Source organism: Mercenaria mercenaria, unplaced genomic scaffold (assembly GCF_021730395.1).
Source record: "Mercenaria mercenaria strain notata unplaced genomic scaffold, MADL_Memer_1 contig_3078, whole genome shotgun sequence".
NCBI lineage: Eukaryota > Metazoa > Mollusca > Bivalvia > Venerida > Veneridae > Mercenaria > Mercenaria mercenaria.
In genome coordinates, this window is record NW_026461184.1 from 60,216 (window position 1) to 81,163 (window position 20,948).

General features: G+C 34.6%; 1 protein-coding gene across 1 annotated transcript in view; it reads left to right on the forward strand.

Annotated features, from left to right (window-relative positions):
• Positions 1–20,628, forward strand: part of LOC128552715 (uncharacterized) — a gene marked incomplete at its 3' end in the record, with an annotated part of 57,193 nt that extends 36,565 nt beyond the window's left edge. The window contains exons 8-16 of the mRNA XM_053533762.1: positions 1,817–1,843; positions 2,522–2,605; positions 2,784–2,966; positions 6,927–7,115; positions 7,476–7,667; positions 11,826–11,978; positions 13,523–13,666; positions 19,387–19,509; positions 20,416–20,628. Coding sequence (XP_053389737.1) covers positions 1,817–1,843; positions 2,522–2,605; positions 2,784–2,966; positions 6,927–7,115; positions 7,476–7,667; positions 11,826–11,978; positions 13,523–13,666; positions 19,387–19,509; positions 20,416–20,628 — 1,308 coding nt within the window. The remainder of the gene's footprint in view (positions 1–1,816; positions 1,844–2,521; positions 2,606–2,783; positions 2,967–6,926; positions 7,116–7,475; positions 7,668–11,825; positions 11,979–13,522; positions 13,667–19,386; positions 19,510–20,415) is intronic.
• Positions 20,629–20,948: the final 320 nt, after the last annotated feature.

Genomic DNA, 20,948 nt, shown 5'->3' on the forward strand with positions numbered 1-20,948 from the left:
CTACACGCCAGAGCCGGGCCGTGAGGTGATAATCGGCCCGGAAAATGAATAATGGCCCGAGGGCTGTATTAACCTCTAAACGTTATAAGGGGTGCAGCTGGAAATTCTAAATTATTCTACGAGTTTTGAATTACAAGGAGAGTATAAGCGATTTAATCATATACATTTATTTCTTCCACAAATACGTTACAGCGCATTTTTCGTGACAAATGTGAATGATCCAAGTTAATTAAAAATTTGGATAACTATAAAGTTAAACTATTTCTATAATATCTTTGAAATAATCTAATAGAAAATCAAGTATTTAGTTAAACTCAGCTTACTTAAATAATAGCTTTTTACTACATTTTAAAGGGCTACTGGTGTTAAATATAATTTAGGTTTTCGCTGAACATATTTACTGCATTTGTGTCTAAGGCGTAGTGTCAGGTCTTTGTTTGTTTGTAGAAAACCTGCTTTTTTCATTTAAAGTTATTCTCTTAAAGAAAAAGTAAATAATTTATATTATCAGTAGATTGTACAAAATCAAATACAAAGTAAAACGTTACAATAATAGATCTTAGAATAGAAAAGTGGAAACTCCACAGGTCGCTCAACACGACAAAAACGAAAATGTTGCAGGCTCGGTTTGATTGAGCCTGTTCATGGACGGTAGTGGAAATGCATGCTACCGTCCACGCCCTCTAGCCCCGGGTTGAGCAGAACTCAACATTTACTCATGTTACAAGTACACGAAATCAGTTTAGAAACATCCGCAGATGTATTCATATGGCGGTGCGTATGGAACTTTCAATGTTACACTAGCGTGTAATTCCATGTAAAGCGGCGTATGGTCCCCAGTTAAAATAATTGGCTTGCCCTAAACGAGAAAACAATGGGCAGAACTAAACAAACTGGAATTTAAAATAAGGATCTGAGGTTATGGAGCCTGCATATCACAGAAACTGCTTAAAGACAAAATTAAAAAGCAGGCACCATATCCAAGGGGTGATTATACAATACCCAAAGCTGTGAAAGCGGGAGTATTGGAATCACCCAGGCCAAAATGTTCAAGCTGATAAACCAAACAGTACCAATAACACGACATAAAAGTCGTGCTGAACGATCTGAGAAAATCGAAATATAACAGCCCTGATTGAATGCACAGGGAGACATTTTACGGCCGCCACACGCAAACTGAACACAAAACAGATTTATTTTATGAATTTCAGAAGCTGGAAAAAACTATTGAAATGATGAACTTTGACCGTAAATATTTTGAAATCAAACCTGAACACACATGAACACGGAGACCATCTAGTACAGGCTATTAATTTTCCAAAAAGTACCATCATTTTGACATTGGCCAGAAATCGCATATAAGTCTGAAGCTGGCCACAAACTGTAGAAGACAACTACAGTGTTTTGAAAAGGGGTTGCGTTCTTTTAAGTTAAGGATGTTGAGTTCCTTACGACGAGCGTTGCATTTGTCCTCTCAGGAACATGTGCTTACTGTTTTGAAGCTTCATGAATACAGTTTTGGTGAACAAAAAGTATTTTTTGAAATTCTAGACCAAATACTAAAATGATATCATTTAAATTCCAGCAATGTGCAAAGGTTACTGCCTCTATCCAAAACATTATAAGTATAAAGTTTCTGTTAAACATGTAGTTTTGTCAATGCGTGCGGTCTTCAATATAATGGTAATCAAGTAATGTGCATTACAAGTCCAAGTTTATGTAGCGTAAGAATTGAGTAGAGAAAACACGTTCGGTTTTGAGAGGTTATTGTAAAACTAGATTTAAATATCTCTGTATAACGTATTTTATTTTTCAGACTCGTAGATCTTCTTGACATGTCAAGGTAAACACTACATTAATTGTATGATGTATTATTATTTTCTCTGCCATGTCATGCTGTTGCGTTGTTACATCTGCCAGAACAAAAAAACGGAAACAGGGCCGATCATTTTTGTCGTGTCGACGTCTCAACCAGCACGACAACACGAGGACACAACAAAAGTAGGGCGACGACCCGTCAAAACATTATGTTGTATTTTCGCCCTATTTTGTCGTGTCCTTGTTCTTGAGCTGCACCACTTGACCATGCGAGTACACGAGAAAGTAACATTCTAACGTGATATTATGCTGGCTGGGGCGACAACCCGATCACACTTGTTTCAACTTCCGTTTACATACACAGTTAAATAATACATATACAGATTTTAACTAATGAAGGTAATAGAAAGTAAGCACAAGTCGATTAGTACCAATCTTAGCCAAAATATTATCATACATATTTCTCTATCGGCCATGGTATTGCATATGTATAATTAATTGCGCAACAATATCCTCGTATTGTAGCTTAGCGCCCAATCAGCACGACATAATTTATTTTTGTTATAAAGTGTTCAATAATTTTGTTCTCGGATGTCTTTATGTTTCATAAAAACAAGCATAACATTTTTTAAATGTTTATTTCACCCCCTTTCTCACAAAAACGTTTCTAAATATATCTTAACTTCAACTTATATTATTTCAGGGGTACCAGCAAAGTAAAGGAGATAAAACAAGAAAAGCATATTCAAATTGTTACAGATAAAAAAGAACAGGAATCAAAAGCAAAGTATTTCATATTTTACTATAGTTAGATATATTTGTATATTTATATGCATCCTAGTAAAAATCTTATAATGTAGGTAAATAGATGTATCTGCAAAAATTCATTAGATTTTGATCTGAGTTAGGTTTTTTTTCTTCAGAAAATGAATTCAAAGTTTTTTGAAAAGAAGTTTTACTTGTAGACTGACAGCAATCACGGATTCGCTAGATAAGTTGAAGAAGCAAATTGAGGACTGCAGTTACGATGTGACGGTATTTCAGAAATTGAAAGTCAAGGATGAAACGCATGATGATATGAACAAGTGTAAGGCTTGTTTGACCGACATTTGCATGAAACTGAAAAACAGAAATGACAAAGAAAAAAGGTAGGTTCCACATTTCGTAGTTGAAAGAACCTTTGTATTCCTTGTTTGTTCGATTTGATTTTGTGTGCTTTCTTTGTGCCTGTCCGTGCTTGCGTGAATGTGTGTGTGTATGTGTGTGTGTGCGCGCGCGCGTGTGTGTGTGTGTGTGTGTGTGTGTACCAGTCTTGTGTATGTCCGGGTTCTGTGGTTGCTGTTTGTGGGAGGGGGCTGCGTTTTGAAACGTTGTTTTACCTCGTGGATATTCATCCATACTTTGTCTCCTTGCTTTTTACGAAGAATAAAGGATAAACTAGAAATGGGCCGTACGTCACACTTCATGTTTCCCTATATCAAGACAAGTAGACGTGTACTAGACACAGGTTCGTAACTCGAAGGCCAATGTACACTTACAGGTCAAAGGTTTACAAGGCCTGTTGCGTGTCCGATCCACACAACTGTTCCTTATAATACATAATCGTGCTGCTCAAAATTCCATGGCTAGAGCTTCAAGGTCAAAGTCACACCCTGAGGTCACATGTTAACCGAATCTGTTCTGTTTTTGATCAACAACTCTTATATAGTTCCTAGTATATCAATATAGTAGGATGTGTAAATTACAACAAAATTATATGTAATCCATTCTATTTACACTCATACCATTTTGAGATAGAGTTTACTTTATAATTCCAACACATTTTTCTTAATAAACGTTCCATAGTATCTGAGACAGCCGCTGCAGGCATGAATTAAAATCTAATCGTTTGAACAATACCAGCTGTTAGAATTTATGGCTACTTGTTTGTTTTGACACTAGTTGTTTAGTTTGACCAACATTCTGCCCGTTATATTTATTTCATATGACAAGATATGACATTTTAGTGGATCCTACTTACAAAGCTATTGATTTCAATAATAGACGTACAATGTTAACATCTACTTACTGTTAAAAGACCTTGTGTTCGAATAGACAGGACCATCTTTGGTTTTTGCACTGAACAAGTAGACGGAAGTACATCCCACTACTTTTTAATGATTTCACAAATACTAGGTACGGAGTAATACTCTCACCAAAGACTTTGTTACAAGTAGTTAGAGCTTGTTTTGTGTGAGACATCACACTTTCTTATAAGTGCATTATTAACTACGTCATTAAGGTAGGAGTAAGTGACGCAGTGGTTAGCAGGTAGGACAATAACACCAGCGATCCGGGTTCGATTGATTTAGGGTCGTAGCTGATATCCCGACTAGTGTTCAGTGCTGTGTTATTTACTTAAATAGGTACTGTAATATCAAGCAATATCTACCTTGACTGGATGCCTGGGAGGTACATATGACAGACACCTGCCGTGGGCTCGGCTGGACATAAGTTGTTTCATGCATTCCATGTAGGGACTTTCATAGACTACCCACGTTCAACAAGAAACTTCTTCTTTTTTTAGATACTTTCCTTCTTTACGTTATATACATAAAGTTTATAAAGAATCATTGGAAGTATCATCGTCGGAAATGATATTGCGATAAAGTTTTTCTGGACTATATGAATTATCATTTTACATGGCATAGGATAGCAAGGCTAGTATTCTAAATACTTGTGGTTATCTGGTTACAAATTACTGGGATTTCTTGCACACTTTCTTGAACCACAATGCATATACTGTATCCATGGTCTAATATGTCATATAAACATATTAATTTTTGTAGCGGTCCGGCAGACGTTTATTATTTTTTCCAGCATAATTCATCATTCAGCATCAAAACTCAGGCAGTTTAATAAAATTGTTCAAACGGTTAAATATACAAACACATTTAGTTTGTCGTAAAAGTTTCGTAAAGACTCGGCCTTTGATTCCGGATGTAAATATATACATTGGCTAACGTGGTTTGTTTATGGTAAAACTGAACCTCCTGGGGAGGCACAAGGCTTTTAGTTTAGGCGTATTCTTTATTGTCACCATGGTGAACTATAGAACGGTTATTCGACTCTGTCGGATTCAGACTGGCAAATATAGGCGTATTGTCACCCTTACCTCGGTGAACTTTAACATGCCGTTGCAAAAGGACATAGCTACCTGGCCGTAATGATTCATAGAACAATGATAAAGTAATATGACCGTGTCATTTATATCCTAATCAATCTATTTCTACCAAACGATCAAGTCAATATATTCTGACATGGGGACCTGTTTAGCTACGCGACCTGTTGCGTTGAAACTCGCAGCAAATACTGTTTGACAGGAGCAATTCCCAGACAGTATTCAGAATAATCCCTGGTATCGGGTTTATGCTAATTTAAGTTGTCATGACAACTTCATTAAACAATAAGAAGCAGCAGTGCAGAGATATGTATGTTCTCGCACCTTAAATATGTTAGCAAACATTTTCATAACTACTTTACATTAATCAAACTTGGGCGACCTGTGGTTTTCCACTTTTTTATTTTTTATACATTTAGACAATTATATCTTAATACATATGAAAACTTCAACGAAATCAAAATGTGCAAAGATATAATTTCATTCGCTTTACGATCTGTACTCGTTTTAAAATTCAAAGAAACACATAAAAATAATGTTTTTATAAAACGAATAAATATCATTTATACGGATACAGAGTTGCTGATGTTGACTTTTCACCGATATTTGGTCAAATATCAAACCAAATATAGATTTTTCCCCAAGATAAGACAGGATAAATTTGTTAAATTGTTCATATCTTACAACGAAATTCGCTCATTTGTAAATTTTAGACATTGATATACTGAAATTAGGTTGAGGCTATGTAATAAACGAGTAGGTGAGTTGGGTTTTACAGCGAATCGACACAGAAAGGTGATATATCGACGTGAAATGATGTCACAGCATCACACTACTAGTATTTCCTTGAAATTTTCATCTGGTGTTTTCAACATAGCCTAAATATGTGAACAATTTCAAGAATATACTATTAGTAATATGGAAGATATTGACAAAGCTATTTAGGGGGCTTTAAAAGTTTTGTGAAGTGTATAACGTGTTCAAAAGGGTTTAAGAGAATATATTCAAAACTACAAACGACCACGTATTCAAAACACAATCAACTACTTAACTAAACATGAACATCAAAATTAAGATGCAAAACAGATATAAATATGAAACGTCAAAAGACATATAGGGTAGACTGTCGTTTACTGTACTATAACAACGTAACGGGCCAATTATAACAGAATACATAGCAGTATAATCCGCAGCAGAACCGCTAACACCGTGAAAGTTTGGCCCAATGCTGCTTTTTATACAATCTCAAATAGTTTATGAACCAGTGGATAAAATTTGTTCTGTGCTGTATACTTCATTGATAGCCAACGGAGCTCCTTCAGTATCATGGGCAAACTGTATTTCTTCAGTACAGATTTCGATAACTCACTGTCAACGGGCATCGTTTTATGTCGATCACTAAGATATGACGACATTGAAGTGGTTAATGGGGTCAATCGCAGCGGATAGATTTATTAATGTGAATATTTTGCAGCTGAATGATTTGTGCAGGACGTTGAGTAATTAAATCTGTAAGAAGATACCTGACCTGACGAAATTCAGTATACTATTTTGCACACATAATGCAGTCAATCATGAAGCTTGCTTTCATTTTGTTGTCGATCTAGAAGCGCATCCTTCACATAAATATTATGTATGACTTTACACCATCGACAAATAAGATCATCTGCAATATTGTTTTAAGGTTATTTTCAGTTTGCGTACCAGAAAACGTTGACATTATATTGTGATTTATCTCGTTTTCAGTTCTTGCGTGGGCTAGGTGCTTAGTAAACAGTTACTGTAAATCTGTACTTAAGATTACACATTGCATGCATTCCAGACATTTATTAATGTCTTTGTACTTTTTCTGTTTGTATCTTTAATCATTTTAAAAATTCTTCCATGTTACTGAAATATTTGTTTAGATGTAAAAGGTGAAATACGGTTTGCTTGTTTTACTTTTAAGACAGACTACCGAAAAGGAAAAGATTAGGAATGATTGGGAGAAACAATGTCAACTTATTAAGAAGATTTTGCTTAAACTGAAGACTGACAGCGATGATAATGGGAACCAGAAAGAAGAACCAACTGATACGACTTCAGCATTAAAGGAACTGGAAACTAAGATATTAGAAAATAAGAAATCTCTGAAGGAGTAAGCATTTGGGATACTTTTGTTAATTGATATATGATGTAGAATTGATAAATTACCTGGTTATGACTATCAAATTGATAAGTAGATCCATATGAAGAACTGAATGGAGCCAAAATCAATAGTAAATTCGGTTTGATTAAGTCTGTTCATGAGAGGTGTTAAAACGTGTGAAGAACCTAGTGCCCCTTAGCACCGGTTGAAGAGGAACTCTTATTACAGAATGACATTGAATGGATTCCATGTTCTCAAAGGACCTGAAATATAAACAACTCTCTATATCTTTCTTATATAAATGTGAAGTCTGGTAAATAAATCCTGAAAATGAACTATTGAACAGTTTTCTGATACCAATATTTCCAGATTCAACGAAATGCAAGAACATTTTATATCTGAAATCAACCTTCTAAAGGAGGAGATAACGCGTTTTGATGACGAGACCGAAGTCACTATTAAAGGAAATGCAACAAAATCTAATATTCTACAAGAGATAAGAAATGTACGGAAAGCCCTAAATGCGAAAAAGAAAGAAATAGCAAACGACGAGAAAAACAGGTATGTTTAGAATGTTTATCTCTAAACGGAAATGCATTGTTAATAGTGTATTACTTCTAACACTATTAACAGTCCCAGACCAATTATTTCGTCCCCGAAAATAAAGGATGTTACTGGATGTTTTTCAAAACGCTTTTAATAACGACATAAGAAACTATCCAGATGTATAACTGGGGTAGTTTTTAATAAAAAAACTTAAAATTTTAAATTTGACTTGTTTTCTTTATACCACATTACACTTGAAGAACTTCACGTGTTGAATTTAATAAACCGATCAACCGTTAAGTCAGTAGCCCCACAATAGCAGTTTTGCTTGACATTCTGGCAATATCTTCTGTGCGACTGGTGCATTGTAACATCACAATTGCGCGCTCGCGCTGAATTTGATTCAGTCGTGCCATGCAACCAGCAATATTTTTTTTTAACTTTATGCTGTTTTTCGAGTGAGTCAATCATCAATGTTTCCAGTGACAATAAAATTTCACAAAGAAAATCGTTAATAACACGCGCACATGAATTTCGTGCAAAACAGCTGTTCTGGGACTACTTGTTCTGGGACTACTGACTTCACGGTTGATTGAGGGCTGTTATATTTCGATCTTCTCAGATCGTTCAACACGACTTTTATGTCGTGTTATTAGTACTATTTAGTTTCTCAGCACGACCACTTTTCGGCCAATACTCCCGCTTTCATAGCTTTGGGTATTGTATAATCACCCTTGGATATGGTGCCTGCTTTTTAATTTTGTCTTTTGGCAGTTCCAGTGATATGCAGGCTCCATAACCTCAGATCCCCTTCCTAAATTCCAGTTTGTTTAGTTATGCCAATTGTTTTCTTGTAAGGGCAAACCCATTATTTTATCTGGGGACCATACGCCGCTTTTCATGGAATTACACGCTAGTGTATCATTGAAGGTTCCATGTGCACCGCCGTATGAACACATCTGCGAATTTCTCTAATTTTTTGTGTACTTTTAGCATGTGTAAATGTTGAGTTCTGCTCAACCCGGGGCTAGAGGGCGTGGACGGTAGCATGCATTTCCACTACCGTCCATGAACAGGCTCAATCAAACCGAGCCTGCAACATTTTCGTTTTTGTCGTGTTGAGCGACCTGTGGAGTTTCCACTTTTTCTATTTTTAAATCTAACTCGTGAAGATCTTTAAGTGTAATATGGTATGAAGAAAACAAGTCAAATTTATAAATTTAAGTTCTGCATTAAAAAATACCCCAGTTATACATCTGGATAGTTTCTTTTGCTGTTCAGTATAGTTTTGCCGCTACAGGGGTCGGTGTTTTACAAAGAAATAAAGGGAGTATTAAATAGTATCATTCTCAAATAGTGCCGAAGATTACACATTATTATTACGTAGTTGGCTGAAATTGTAGTCTCTGAGGTCATAGTTCAGATGTGTATACTGCAAGGAAACCTTACAAAAATCTAAAAGAATGCGACTTGTTTGTTTTAGCTAAGCTATCAATACCAAGTTTACCAAGTTGTTGCCAAATGTTCGCGCACATTTATGGGACACATGGAAACTACTCAACAGTGCAGGCAATATAGTTGAGGCATAACTGGATATGTTTTGCTAAGGTATATTACAGGACTTAAGGATATACTTAGTGGAAATGCATGAAATTTCCAGTGTTTTTTTTTCAGTTTTGTATATCTGATTAGATTATAATGCTGAGAAAATGGTGTGTAAAAACCGTATTTTCATCAAACACATCAAAGCTGTTACTTGAAGAAATCATTCACTCTAAACTCACATTTGCAGTTGAATCTGTTACGTTCATAAATGACACTTGTTACGATGTTCATGTATATGGGCCTCGGACCTCCTAGATGAAAATAAATGAAAACTGAAACTTGCGTTATTTTGAGTGTCTTGATAAACTATGAAGCAACCTATAAAAGGAATATATTGGACATAACCGAAACAACAACAAAATATGAACCAAATAGTCCATGGGTTATGAATGGATTGAAGAGAGAAAATGAGCAATATGCGGTGAAAACAATACCAGGATAAAATAAAGAGAATGTTAGCATTATTATACCAACTGATGCATTCTGATCATCCGCATATCATAACTTTCATAAGTTTTTGCAGTGTTAACTACCATTTTAAATGGCCTTAATAAAATAAGCAATACTGACAAAAATCACGCAACAACAAACATTAGAATGACGTCACACACTTGATATGAGATTCAGAGGTACATATTGACAAATATTGACGTTTCCGGTTCAATTGTTACATAGCGGAGAGTAAAAACGAGTATGTAATACATGTAGTTACATATAATGATATCAGACCTCTCTCATAGAGGATATAAGATGTGTCATTCACTTTATTTCACTTTGTGTCATCTTTTCCGACTGGTATATCTCGGTTCATTTCGCATACATTATAGATTTTCACTTATTCTAATATGACTAACAATTCTTTAATCATCACAACGATGTTATGTTGACGTCACGTCAACGTGATATTTAGTGCCATGTAGGCATCAAGAATTTCATGAAATATTTTACTTAATTAATGTTTTAAACGAAATGTCACATTGCACAAATCTGTTGATTAATTTACACACATACTGAGTTAATTATTCGCTTTGCTGAATAATTCGCAATAATTTTCGCCCGAACTGAACTCTGCCGCAAGACGTATTACCAATTCCGGCCCTGGCGTGTATAAACAAAGACCTACTATTGGCGCCATGCTTGCGCGAAGAAACAGTTCCGTCATATTTGATATAAATTGTACAATAGAGAACATATTAGAATCGAAATAATTTATAGCAAAACAGTGCTTTATCACTATTTATACACTCGGGTGGTTATACGTTGTCCGAAAAAATTAATACGCCCGATGTATAACCGGCCATCGTGTATAAATAGTGATAAAGCACTGTTTTGCTATAAATTATTTCTTAAATGACAGTATACGTAGAACCTTAGATACACACTAAATAAAGTCTATTTTTGTTTTGCTTTTGTTTGATGTAACGTCGCACTGACAATTTTATGTCGTAAAGCGACTTTCCAGCTTTGATGCTGGAGGAAGATCCCAGGTGCCCCTCAGGTCATTATTTCATCACGGGCGGGCACTTGGGTAGAACCACTGACATTCCGTAAGTCAGCTTAATGGCTTCCTCACATGAAGAATCAGCGCAGTGTGAGGCTCGAATCTACATGGGTCAGAGGCAAGTGATTTAAAGTCTGCTACCTTAACCATTGGACCATGGAGACCCTTAAATAAAGTCTATAAATTGATTTTCAGTGAAAAATGAAAACGGGTTTATAAATGATATAATTATTTTTCACAACAAAGCCTATTATGATATATACTCGTACGTATGTATATGATTTACAATAAGATGTTTTTGTAAGCGTATTTATTGAAAAGAAGCCATTTTACATTTGGATAACAAAGTGAAGTTCATCCAGTATACTACACGTTTGCTTGAAACAAAATGTTAATGTTGTAACACATAAAATTAAGGATAATGAATGGTGCAATACATTGATATGTAGTACCTATGCGTACTTACTGTTAATGTTGTAATAACTTTTAGTTGAATATGAAATTATTGTCCCAGATTATATTCTTGGTGAACTGGCGTTCACTTACTGTGCTGTCTTCCCATAGAGAAAAATGCATAACTTTAAATGAGCTACACAAGTAATTATTTGAAACGTGAACTATACACGTACCTAGGTAGTCACACGGACTTATTAGAAAGAGGAAAACATTTATGCTTTAATTTCACTGTTTTATTATTATAACATATCTTTGCAAAATAAATGCAAGTACAAACGAATTTTAGTTCAGTTCCATTTAAACATTGCAATCTTTTCAAAATCGGATCGAACTGAAAAATAATTCAAACGGGTGGCATCTCTGGGTTTTGAAGTTATTAAACAGTAATACATGGCTAAATTGTAGCGATAACATATAAAATGCAATCGTATTTAAATCTAAAACAAATTATTTTCACTATTTTGCTTTATGTTAACACAGAAAAGGTATTTGCGAAATGTTTGAATCATCATTACTTTCTCTCTTTTTTTGTCAATTCAAAATTTAGTTAGAACCAATTGGTTCCAGGGTAGCTCTTTAAATTATAAAATTATATCATTTTTCTTTGTCAGCAAATCGAAGAGTACCAAACTGCGGAAGCATGTTAACAGCTTGTGGAAAATAGCGTTTAATACAGATATGGATGTTGCAAATGCTGGAGGTGACGATGGCAAGACGCATGATGCATTGCAAATGTTAAATATGATCGTTCCTGAATTAGAAAAGTAAATAAATATTTACATTCAAAATGTTTATCAAGCAGTGAAAGAGACATTTCTTTAGAAATGAAAATGTAACTTTTAACAATCGTTGTTTTTAGTTTACACGAGACTGATTTTTCTTGAAAACCAGTAAAGCATATATCTGTAAGAGATTACCAATAAATTAGATATGCATAGTTGAATTTTTGAAAGACTTGGCACAAATAACCACAACAGTAAGACAAAATATCCGATGAAACATTCAGACACCAAGCAGAAATGTCAAGGTCACGTGTAGAAGCCAATTCTTTTTCACTCACATTCTTTGTATGCATGGATATTCAAATAACCTTGCAACATAATTCATCATAAGATGGTAACATATCGTGTTTAAGACCGTTACCCTACTTTAAATATCGCGGTCATTTTTCTTGTCCGCTGTATAAAGTTTTATACATGCACTGAAATGATTCACCGTAAGAAGACAACATATCGCATTTAAGACCCATACCCCCACATTAAAGGTCAAAGTTGACATATCTGGACAGTGGCTTTTTTGTGAATTGATGGATATTCAAGTAACAAGAGACAAACAATTTACCATAACTAAAACATTTTTTAAAGACCAATGCCCCATAGCTTAAAGGTCAAGGTCACTCTTAGAAGTCAAAATTTTACATTTACTACTTTTGTATGAATAAATTAATATTTATTTTAACTTGGCAAAAACATTTACCATTACTAGATGAGTAGTTGCGTGTTAAAGCCCTAGCTCAAAGGTCAATGTAGCTTTTAGAAGAAAATATTTTACTTAATTTGCTTTGTTTGTTCATTCTGTATCTATTTTGCATGTTTGTTGACATGATGTTTATTCAAAACACCGTAGCACAAACATTTATCGTAATAAGACATGTGTCGAGTGCAAGCTTTAGACAGCTAAATGAAAGGTCAAAATCAAACGTGGAGGTGAAAGATTCATGCTATTTTACTTGTCGGGTCTATAGGATGGAATTATATTCAAATAACTTTATACAAACTTCTACCATAACAAGACAATGCATCGTTTTCTCATTTAAAGGTTTTTTTTAAAGTTCATAATTTCAGTATACGCGTTTTATTGCCATAGTGCCATTACTCACAAGACACACTGTTATGTCTTAACATTGCATAGTGGGGCGTATGTTTCTATGGGTGCCTCCTATGGGCACATTTCTTATCGAACATCTGTTTGTAGTCATGTAGTAAGACAACACTAATGTCTCTGGTTTCTTTAAGTAATTTAAACGCTTTTTGCCATTGCCATCTATGGTATTTTTATCCAATATGGTCTCTGCATGATTTGTATTAAGATCAGTCATTTGAAACACTGTCTTACGTAAAAAAATCCTAAAGCAGCAAGTTTCATCAGAAACGTTCCGTATATTTAATTACGCTTCATTCAAGTATAATTAATTTAGGTATCTTAGTTAGTCAGACCGTTCTTATAATGATATGTGTATCATATAAAATTCCCAACTAGATTTATATTTAAGGTTGATCTATATCAAATGTTTTCCTTAAAAAATCAGGTTTGAGAAAATTTCATTCGAAGTGGAGGATGCAAGTGAGAAGATTCATATTGATGTGATTGGAGCACCGCCTTTTTTGAAAGATACCGAAGAATTGAAAACACCAATAGGTGTTTTGATAAATGTTCTCAAAACTCTAAAAAGGTAGGTATGACAATAAATCCTAATACATGGCTACTTAGTAGCTCGGGTTATATTTGATTTATATTTTTGATTGAACATTAGACGGATAAAAACACAGACGCCACTGCTGGTGTGCAACAGTTAAGAACATGTGTTTCTTGCCGCCTACCTAACGGGGAAAGATAGGTGATATTGACGTCGTCATTTGACGTAATATTATAACGTCATAATGTGCAATTTTAAATTTGCAGTATCTTAGAAAATGTTGCAATAATATTATTTGTAGTCGAGGAAAAGGATCTAACATATCTGCATAAGGCAGGTGTTTTCCCAACCCTCGGGACAGCATGAGTAAAACTCCTCGATAGCGGTTTGTATTCCATTCCATGCTGTCCCTCAGGTTTGGAAAACCATGTCTTTCACAGGTAGTCATATAAGATCCTTATAATCCATTGATATTTTGATTTCATTTTAAATTTACGGTATGTATCTTTTATAAAAAAGGCGTTTAATCAAATTGTTCAGTTTCAGTTTTGTGATTGCATATGTCATGTTTTGTTATTTTCCTACATATCTGCGATGTGTCACATGTTTAATTGTAAAGCGCCTTTGAACGTATATTACATATGAAAAGGGCGCTCAACAAATCTGGTATAATAATAATAATAATAATGTATTAAAGCGTCGAATTCATTTTTATGTCTATTGGTCACACGATAGTTATCGTACAAAAGTAAATTAATCTATATTTAATGAAATTGTTTAGTTAAATATGTTATGTGGTGCTCAGATATGGCAGACGTTTTAAAATGCTCGTAATAAAAAAGCAATTTAAAGCAAATGTGAAAGGATATCAGACTTGTTCTTGTGTATAATCAATATTTGGAAGATTACTGTAGTATATATATGAACTTGATGGGTAAAAAAGGAACACACAAGCCTACATTGACGATGAAGATCACTTAAGTAAAATATTACAACCATAGCGAATTAGTAACACAAGTGGCGATCAGCGTGGTTAGTGACAGTGATTACTCGGCCAGTGGAGCTATTAGTGAAGCAAATAGTAATCTGTATGAACAACAGATGAACGGTCTGTAAACAGAGGTTTGTCTGGTGTATTTTTAAAGTCTATAAAAAAAGTCTGTTCCAACTTTATAGTGTACACATTCAAATAACAACATGGTCTTCGGTGATATTTTTGAAGGCAGCTGCAGTATCAAAAAGAGTCAAAATGGTATGTAGAAAATGTTTGAGAGCAAACTGGTTAAATTGCGAAACGAACTAATGGAAAATATTGACACTAAAGTAAAAACTTGTGCATGCGCTGTTGAGGAGAGACATGCGTATTATGGCTCGTGAAAAAGGTCGAAAACTTAACAAAAATAGTGATAGTGTGACAATATTACTAACATCAGTGTCAAGATAAACCTTTACATCGTGCAAGAAGCAGGTGTATCCCGAATCTACCGGAAGCCAGCATAACAAACTTCGGCAGAGAATAATGTGGATCACGCAAGCCCCTGCTGTTGTAATTGCCTATGTAGCTACCATATATTTGATTTTAGCACCATACAAAGTAATCGAAACAAGTAGCGATAGTGAACTGACTGTCTTTACTATCAAAAACCTTGATTCAAACCAGTACGTCAGTGTTTTCCTGATGAATCGCCGTAGCCTTTGAGCTATTAAGAGCGCCTCCTAATGGAAACAGCTGCCTTACTTATTTATGTCTACTATTCATTATGAATTTGTCTGACTGTCACCCCAACCAAGGACCTCGCACATCTAAGTATCCTTTCCTTGTGTGCAGCCCTAAAAGCAGCATATGGTTAATTGGTGATATGCAATTGCCAGATATTAAATGGGAAACGAACAGTATTTATTGGAAATCAATAGAAAAAGAAATTAATGAAGATTTTTATAAACTCTTGAAAATACTGGACCAGACCAAATGGTGGATACTTCAACAAAGAACAATACGGTGCTTGATCTTTTGCGACTAATAGACTGTCTTAGGTAATCAGTTGTAAAGTGATAGCAGGCATCAGTGATCACGACATGGTTTTGTAGAGTCTGATGCCAGTGTTAAGTATTAGCGACCTTTGAAGAGGAAGGTATTTTTTATAGAAGAAAGCTGACATGAACACATTCAAACTTGTCAGAATTAAGTGCTGACTGCATATACCACAACCTAACCAATACAGATATTAATTCTCTTTGATACTCAGTTTTTACCAAAACTCAGGAACTCATAGAACAGTGCGTACCGAGCAAAACGACTTCATCCAGATATAGTCCGCCATAGATTTCCAGAAATGTAAAACTTTTTTTTCTGCCTAGAAAAAGAACTACTGCAAGAAAGCAAAAGCTAGTGGCAAGAAATCTGACTGGGAAATGTTTTAACCCCACAAACAAATGTCAGCAAGAGTGCGAGACAACACACTACATTACATCAGTGACATGCTAGATGAAGACAGTAAGAGTAATCCAAACTATATAAAATATAAAAGTGAGATCATAATGGTGTCGCGCATTGAAGCAATAATGGTACCATGATTAGCGATATTAGAATTAAAGCCAATATTCTTAATAATCAGTTGATATATGTTTTTCACAGTGGAAGGTACAAATAATATACCAAATCTTAATGACCAGTTTAGTGAGGTTTCACCTATTTTTGTAAAATAGGAATCGTGTTCTTAAAACGCCGAAAGACATGCCCGGACAACGTTTCAGGTCTATTTTTGAAAAGTGTCTTTGAGAAGATGTGGACATACTTGTGTTTATTTTCCATACATCATTAGATACTGGTAAACTCCCAGAAGCATGGTAGAAAGAAGATATTATTACTCCTCTGTTGAAAAACAATAAACAGAATTAAACTATCTAATTATTGCAAAGTGTATTTGACATTTGTAGTACATTTCTTGAACATGTAATCCACAGCCACTAATTTCGCATTGGGACAACCATAGTATTCTTAGTGAAGCACATTATTATTATTATTATACCAGATTTATATGCAGCGCCCTTTTCATGATAAACACGCTTTACATATAGCAAACGCAGCCACACAGGGCGCGAAGTTCATCCTCTACTAGTACAGACACAGAGCGAACTGACCAGAGGGACAGAGTAGAACATATGGAGAGAACTTTAAGAGACAGACTTGTCCGGCTAACTTAGCCTAGCTCTTTGCGAATAGACAGTCTGGTGCTTTAACGTACCCGGTGTATAGCACCGATACATGCGAAGCCGTCTTTCCTGGAAAGAACCAGTACAGGCAACTTCCAGGTTGATGCTAATGGTCGTATCCAGCAACGTACAGTTCGTTTTTGTAAACACCATGTTTGTAAACATTAAAGACTGCGTTTTATAACCTTAACTCCGGCTTCCATAATTTAGTGTTTCTAGTATAAAAAAACGTGAGCTCAAGCTAAAACAAAACATAATCAGAAAGTAGAAAGGTCATTTTTTAAGTAAAGAAGTTTTGAAATTGAAAACCTGTAAACACGTATGACCTATTAATCGAACTGTACACGCCACGAAAGCAAAATGGTTTGGTTTTAAAAGAACAGAACAGACAGTCATCGTAATGCACCAAAAGCTTTGCGCGGAACTGGATTATTTGTGAAAGACTTATGAACAAGCAGTACGATATTGAAATCGTTGATAGGTCAGTTAGTGGTTGACACGAGCGTAATTCCTTCATTGTGGGGAAAATAAATTATTTTCCCCATTTTAAAAGATCAGTACGTGTTACGTTAAACTAAAAAAGTAATAGTTAATTATTATGTATGAGCAAACTTAAGCAGTTCATTTATAGATACAAAAGTTACAAAATATCTAGAAAACAACGGAATACTAGCCGAGAAACAGAATGGATCGAACAGACCGTGCGAGGACCACATTTTCCTACCTCTGATTTTGCAGTCTTTATAGATCTGAAGAAAAGTTTTGTTTTTATGGATAGAGATAATTATGCTGTTTTAAAAATTACTACTAAATAACATTGATGGAAAGATATACAACTCTGTTTTGAATATACATTTGTATATACTAACACTTCTGATTTGGATAAAGACTGACAGACTGGTTCGACTGCACACCGGGCTTGAAAAAGCCTGTAATCTTTCGCCAACGCTCTTTCCAATATTCTCTAATGACCTTGTTCAGAAAATCAATGGCCTTTTAGTATTGGAATACCAGTAGGTGATATTCAGACATCACTTCTTCGATAAGCCGATGACAGAGTGTTAATAACAGACACAGATTTTGAACTACAGTCAATGCTTAACACACTTCAACAATGGCTTAAGCGTTAGAGAGATATTATTACTACCAACAAATCGTGTGTTAATTTTATAAGACGTAGATCGCAGGAAACAGAAACTTTGTTCAAAATTGGTAATTATATGCTACAAACAGTAAATAAATGCAAATGCCAAGGAGTAAATTTCCAAGGTAACTTTAATGAAAACTCTATCTAAAGGAGCAGAGCACGACGTGCTCTGGGAAGTCGTATTAGCAGAGTTCACCATCAGAAAAACTTCGTTTTAAGATCGCTTGAGAAACTATACAAATCATGTGTTGTTCCTATACTGTTGACCCTGTGGGTGAAGAATGCGACAGTATCAACCGATAGACAGTGTACAATACAGGCGTTACAGTATTTTCTTGGAGTCCAAACATTTACGCATATACTTGCGCTTTAAGGGGAGACTACTTGGCTACCGAGCATTTTCAGGAGATGAGGGTGCATAATGTTTCTTGAATAGACTTTTCACAATGAACTATCACAGAATAACCAGACATGTGTGTTTAATTATGACTATAATACTGGCAGAAATAACTGGACCAGTGATATGAAACAGATTTTACAAGATATTTGACAAGATATGGGATTATCTTAAAACTTCAGTACTAAAACCGTTATACAATTCTCAAATACTAAAGACTTAAAACGTAATGAATGGTCACACGGTATCCGAATGGTATCTAAACTATGAATTTACTCGTTATTCAAACAAGAATTTCAGTGTGTACAGTATGTCCTCATCAAGAAGATAAGCAATATGAAAGAGCAATGTTATGTCAATTAAGATGTGAGACCCTACCTCGCGAAAAGGCAAATTTAAGACTTTGTACTTTTTGCTACCTTGGTGCTATTGAAGATGAAACACACTTTCTGCTTGAATGTTAACTGCATCTTGACTTGAGAGCTGGTACGTTCGAAAATATAATCTTGTGTGATTAATATACAAGTTTATCTAGCACACAGAAACTTTTCTTCTTGTTAAATGGATACCCGAGAAAAGTGTCAAGATTTATACCTCAGTCCCACCAGAGTAGGAAGTCTGTTTAATATATTGGAGAGGTTATTCTTTGGTGCATATTAATGATATTTCATATATATTGCACACTGATACGTAATCATACATGCAATTATGCTACCATTTGTTTTTTCAACTTTACTACTTTATACATCAAAGGAAATAATATGTATATCAGTTTTTCCAACAGCAGCCATATTATTGTATCTAACTATACATAAAATGTGTATACATTTTCACGTACGTTATGTTTCTTGTTTGAATAGATGAGTTATAGGCCCACAGGGCCGGATGCTTTCTTTCATACGTTTGAAATGTTATGTTTATTAATATGTAATGCACATGTCACTATAATAAATAATGTACTCTTACTTACTATGTTAAACTCCGTAATTGTAATTTCAGTTGCCACGCAGAAACGAGCCTCTTCGTTGTCAAGTTTTCTGAGCTGGAAAGCGCAATGTCCATAGAAAGAAGTAACAAAACAATTTCCGAAAAGTGTAAGCTGATGACAAAAGACGCCCTGAGGTGACTAAATTAGCGTTTATTTGAATATAAGGATTAATTACTTATGATATGTTTTTCAAGACAGGAAATATTTGTATAAGGCATATATTACCACCAAACGGATAATATTGATGTATGTTATTATATTATTGATTGGATATTATATATACTGATCAAACCATCTAACGCACCTTTGGTATTTATGGCGAGATCATTCATAATACTTATGGACATTTATCAAATTTCTAGTGTAGACAGGCAAAGATAAAGAAATTGTTTTGTTTTTGACGAAGTTTCCTTGCCTCATAATGAAAAATTTTTGTCTCACTCTGTCCCTCTGGTCAGATCGCTCTGTGTCTGTACTACTCTCTCTCTCTCTCCCTCTCTCTCTCTCTCTCTCTCTCTCTCTCCAAAATGTACTGTTGTTGAACAATACGGATAATATAGCGGGAAAAAGATGTCGTCATAAACATTCTCCTGAAGGTCCATATTAATGGTGAAACCGGTTGAGACTTTTAACTTGTATATTTTACTGAATTAAACCATGTAATATCAAAAAAGGGATTTCCTTCAATCTTTTTCCCGCTATATATATATATATATATATATATATATATATATATATATATATATATATATATATTGCTAGCCTGATATGTGTTGATATTTTTAACCACTCTTATATTTATAGATAATGCAAACGTGAGATAAAATTGACTAAGACCGGTTTGCTTTTTAAGGTTCTTTTTTATTGTTTCGCATGTTCAGTATTTCTAAGGACGCATTTTTTGCCATTGCCCGTCCAACTATCACTTGATAGAATTTCAGTTTATTTCGTAAGATTGTGTATACACATTTTGTCGAATTATATTGCTAGTTTCCCAACTGTTATCGTATAAGGGGCGTACAATTGATATTCTTTTATAGGTGGAAGACTGAAAATCACGATATGAATGATATTCTGGGGAAATGTCTGAAACTTCTTCCTATGGCTTATTCTGGGCTGATATCTGAGCCGTACTGGTTTTCAGAGCCTCACATTAAAATGGAAACTATTGAAAAGCGTTACCCAGAATGGTTACATAATGTTGCATATGCTATAAGTAATATTCGCGGCTGCATTAAGGAAAATAAAGACAGGTATACATTTTATGATTTAACATTTTCTGTCTATGCTCCGAGTTTAGACTTTAACATTCCAACAGAGGGAAATAGTTTCGTGATTTTCTTATTCATTATGTTTATTTCATTGAACCAATATTTCCAATTATATGGTCATTTACAATAAATGTATTCAGCCAATAAAAGTGTATTTCTAGAATGAATAAATCATCAGTTACGTTTGTTTAGAAATAAATCATATGCAAAAATATTTTATATTTGTCTCTTGTACGCTTGTAGTGTATGTTATAGCAATGTTAACAAAAGTACAAATTCCATGTTATACCTGTTTTACTTAA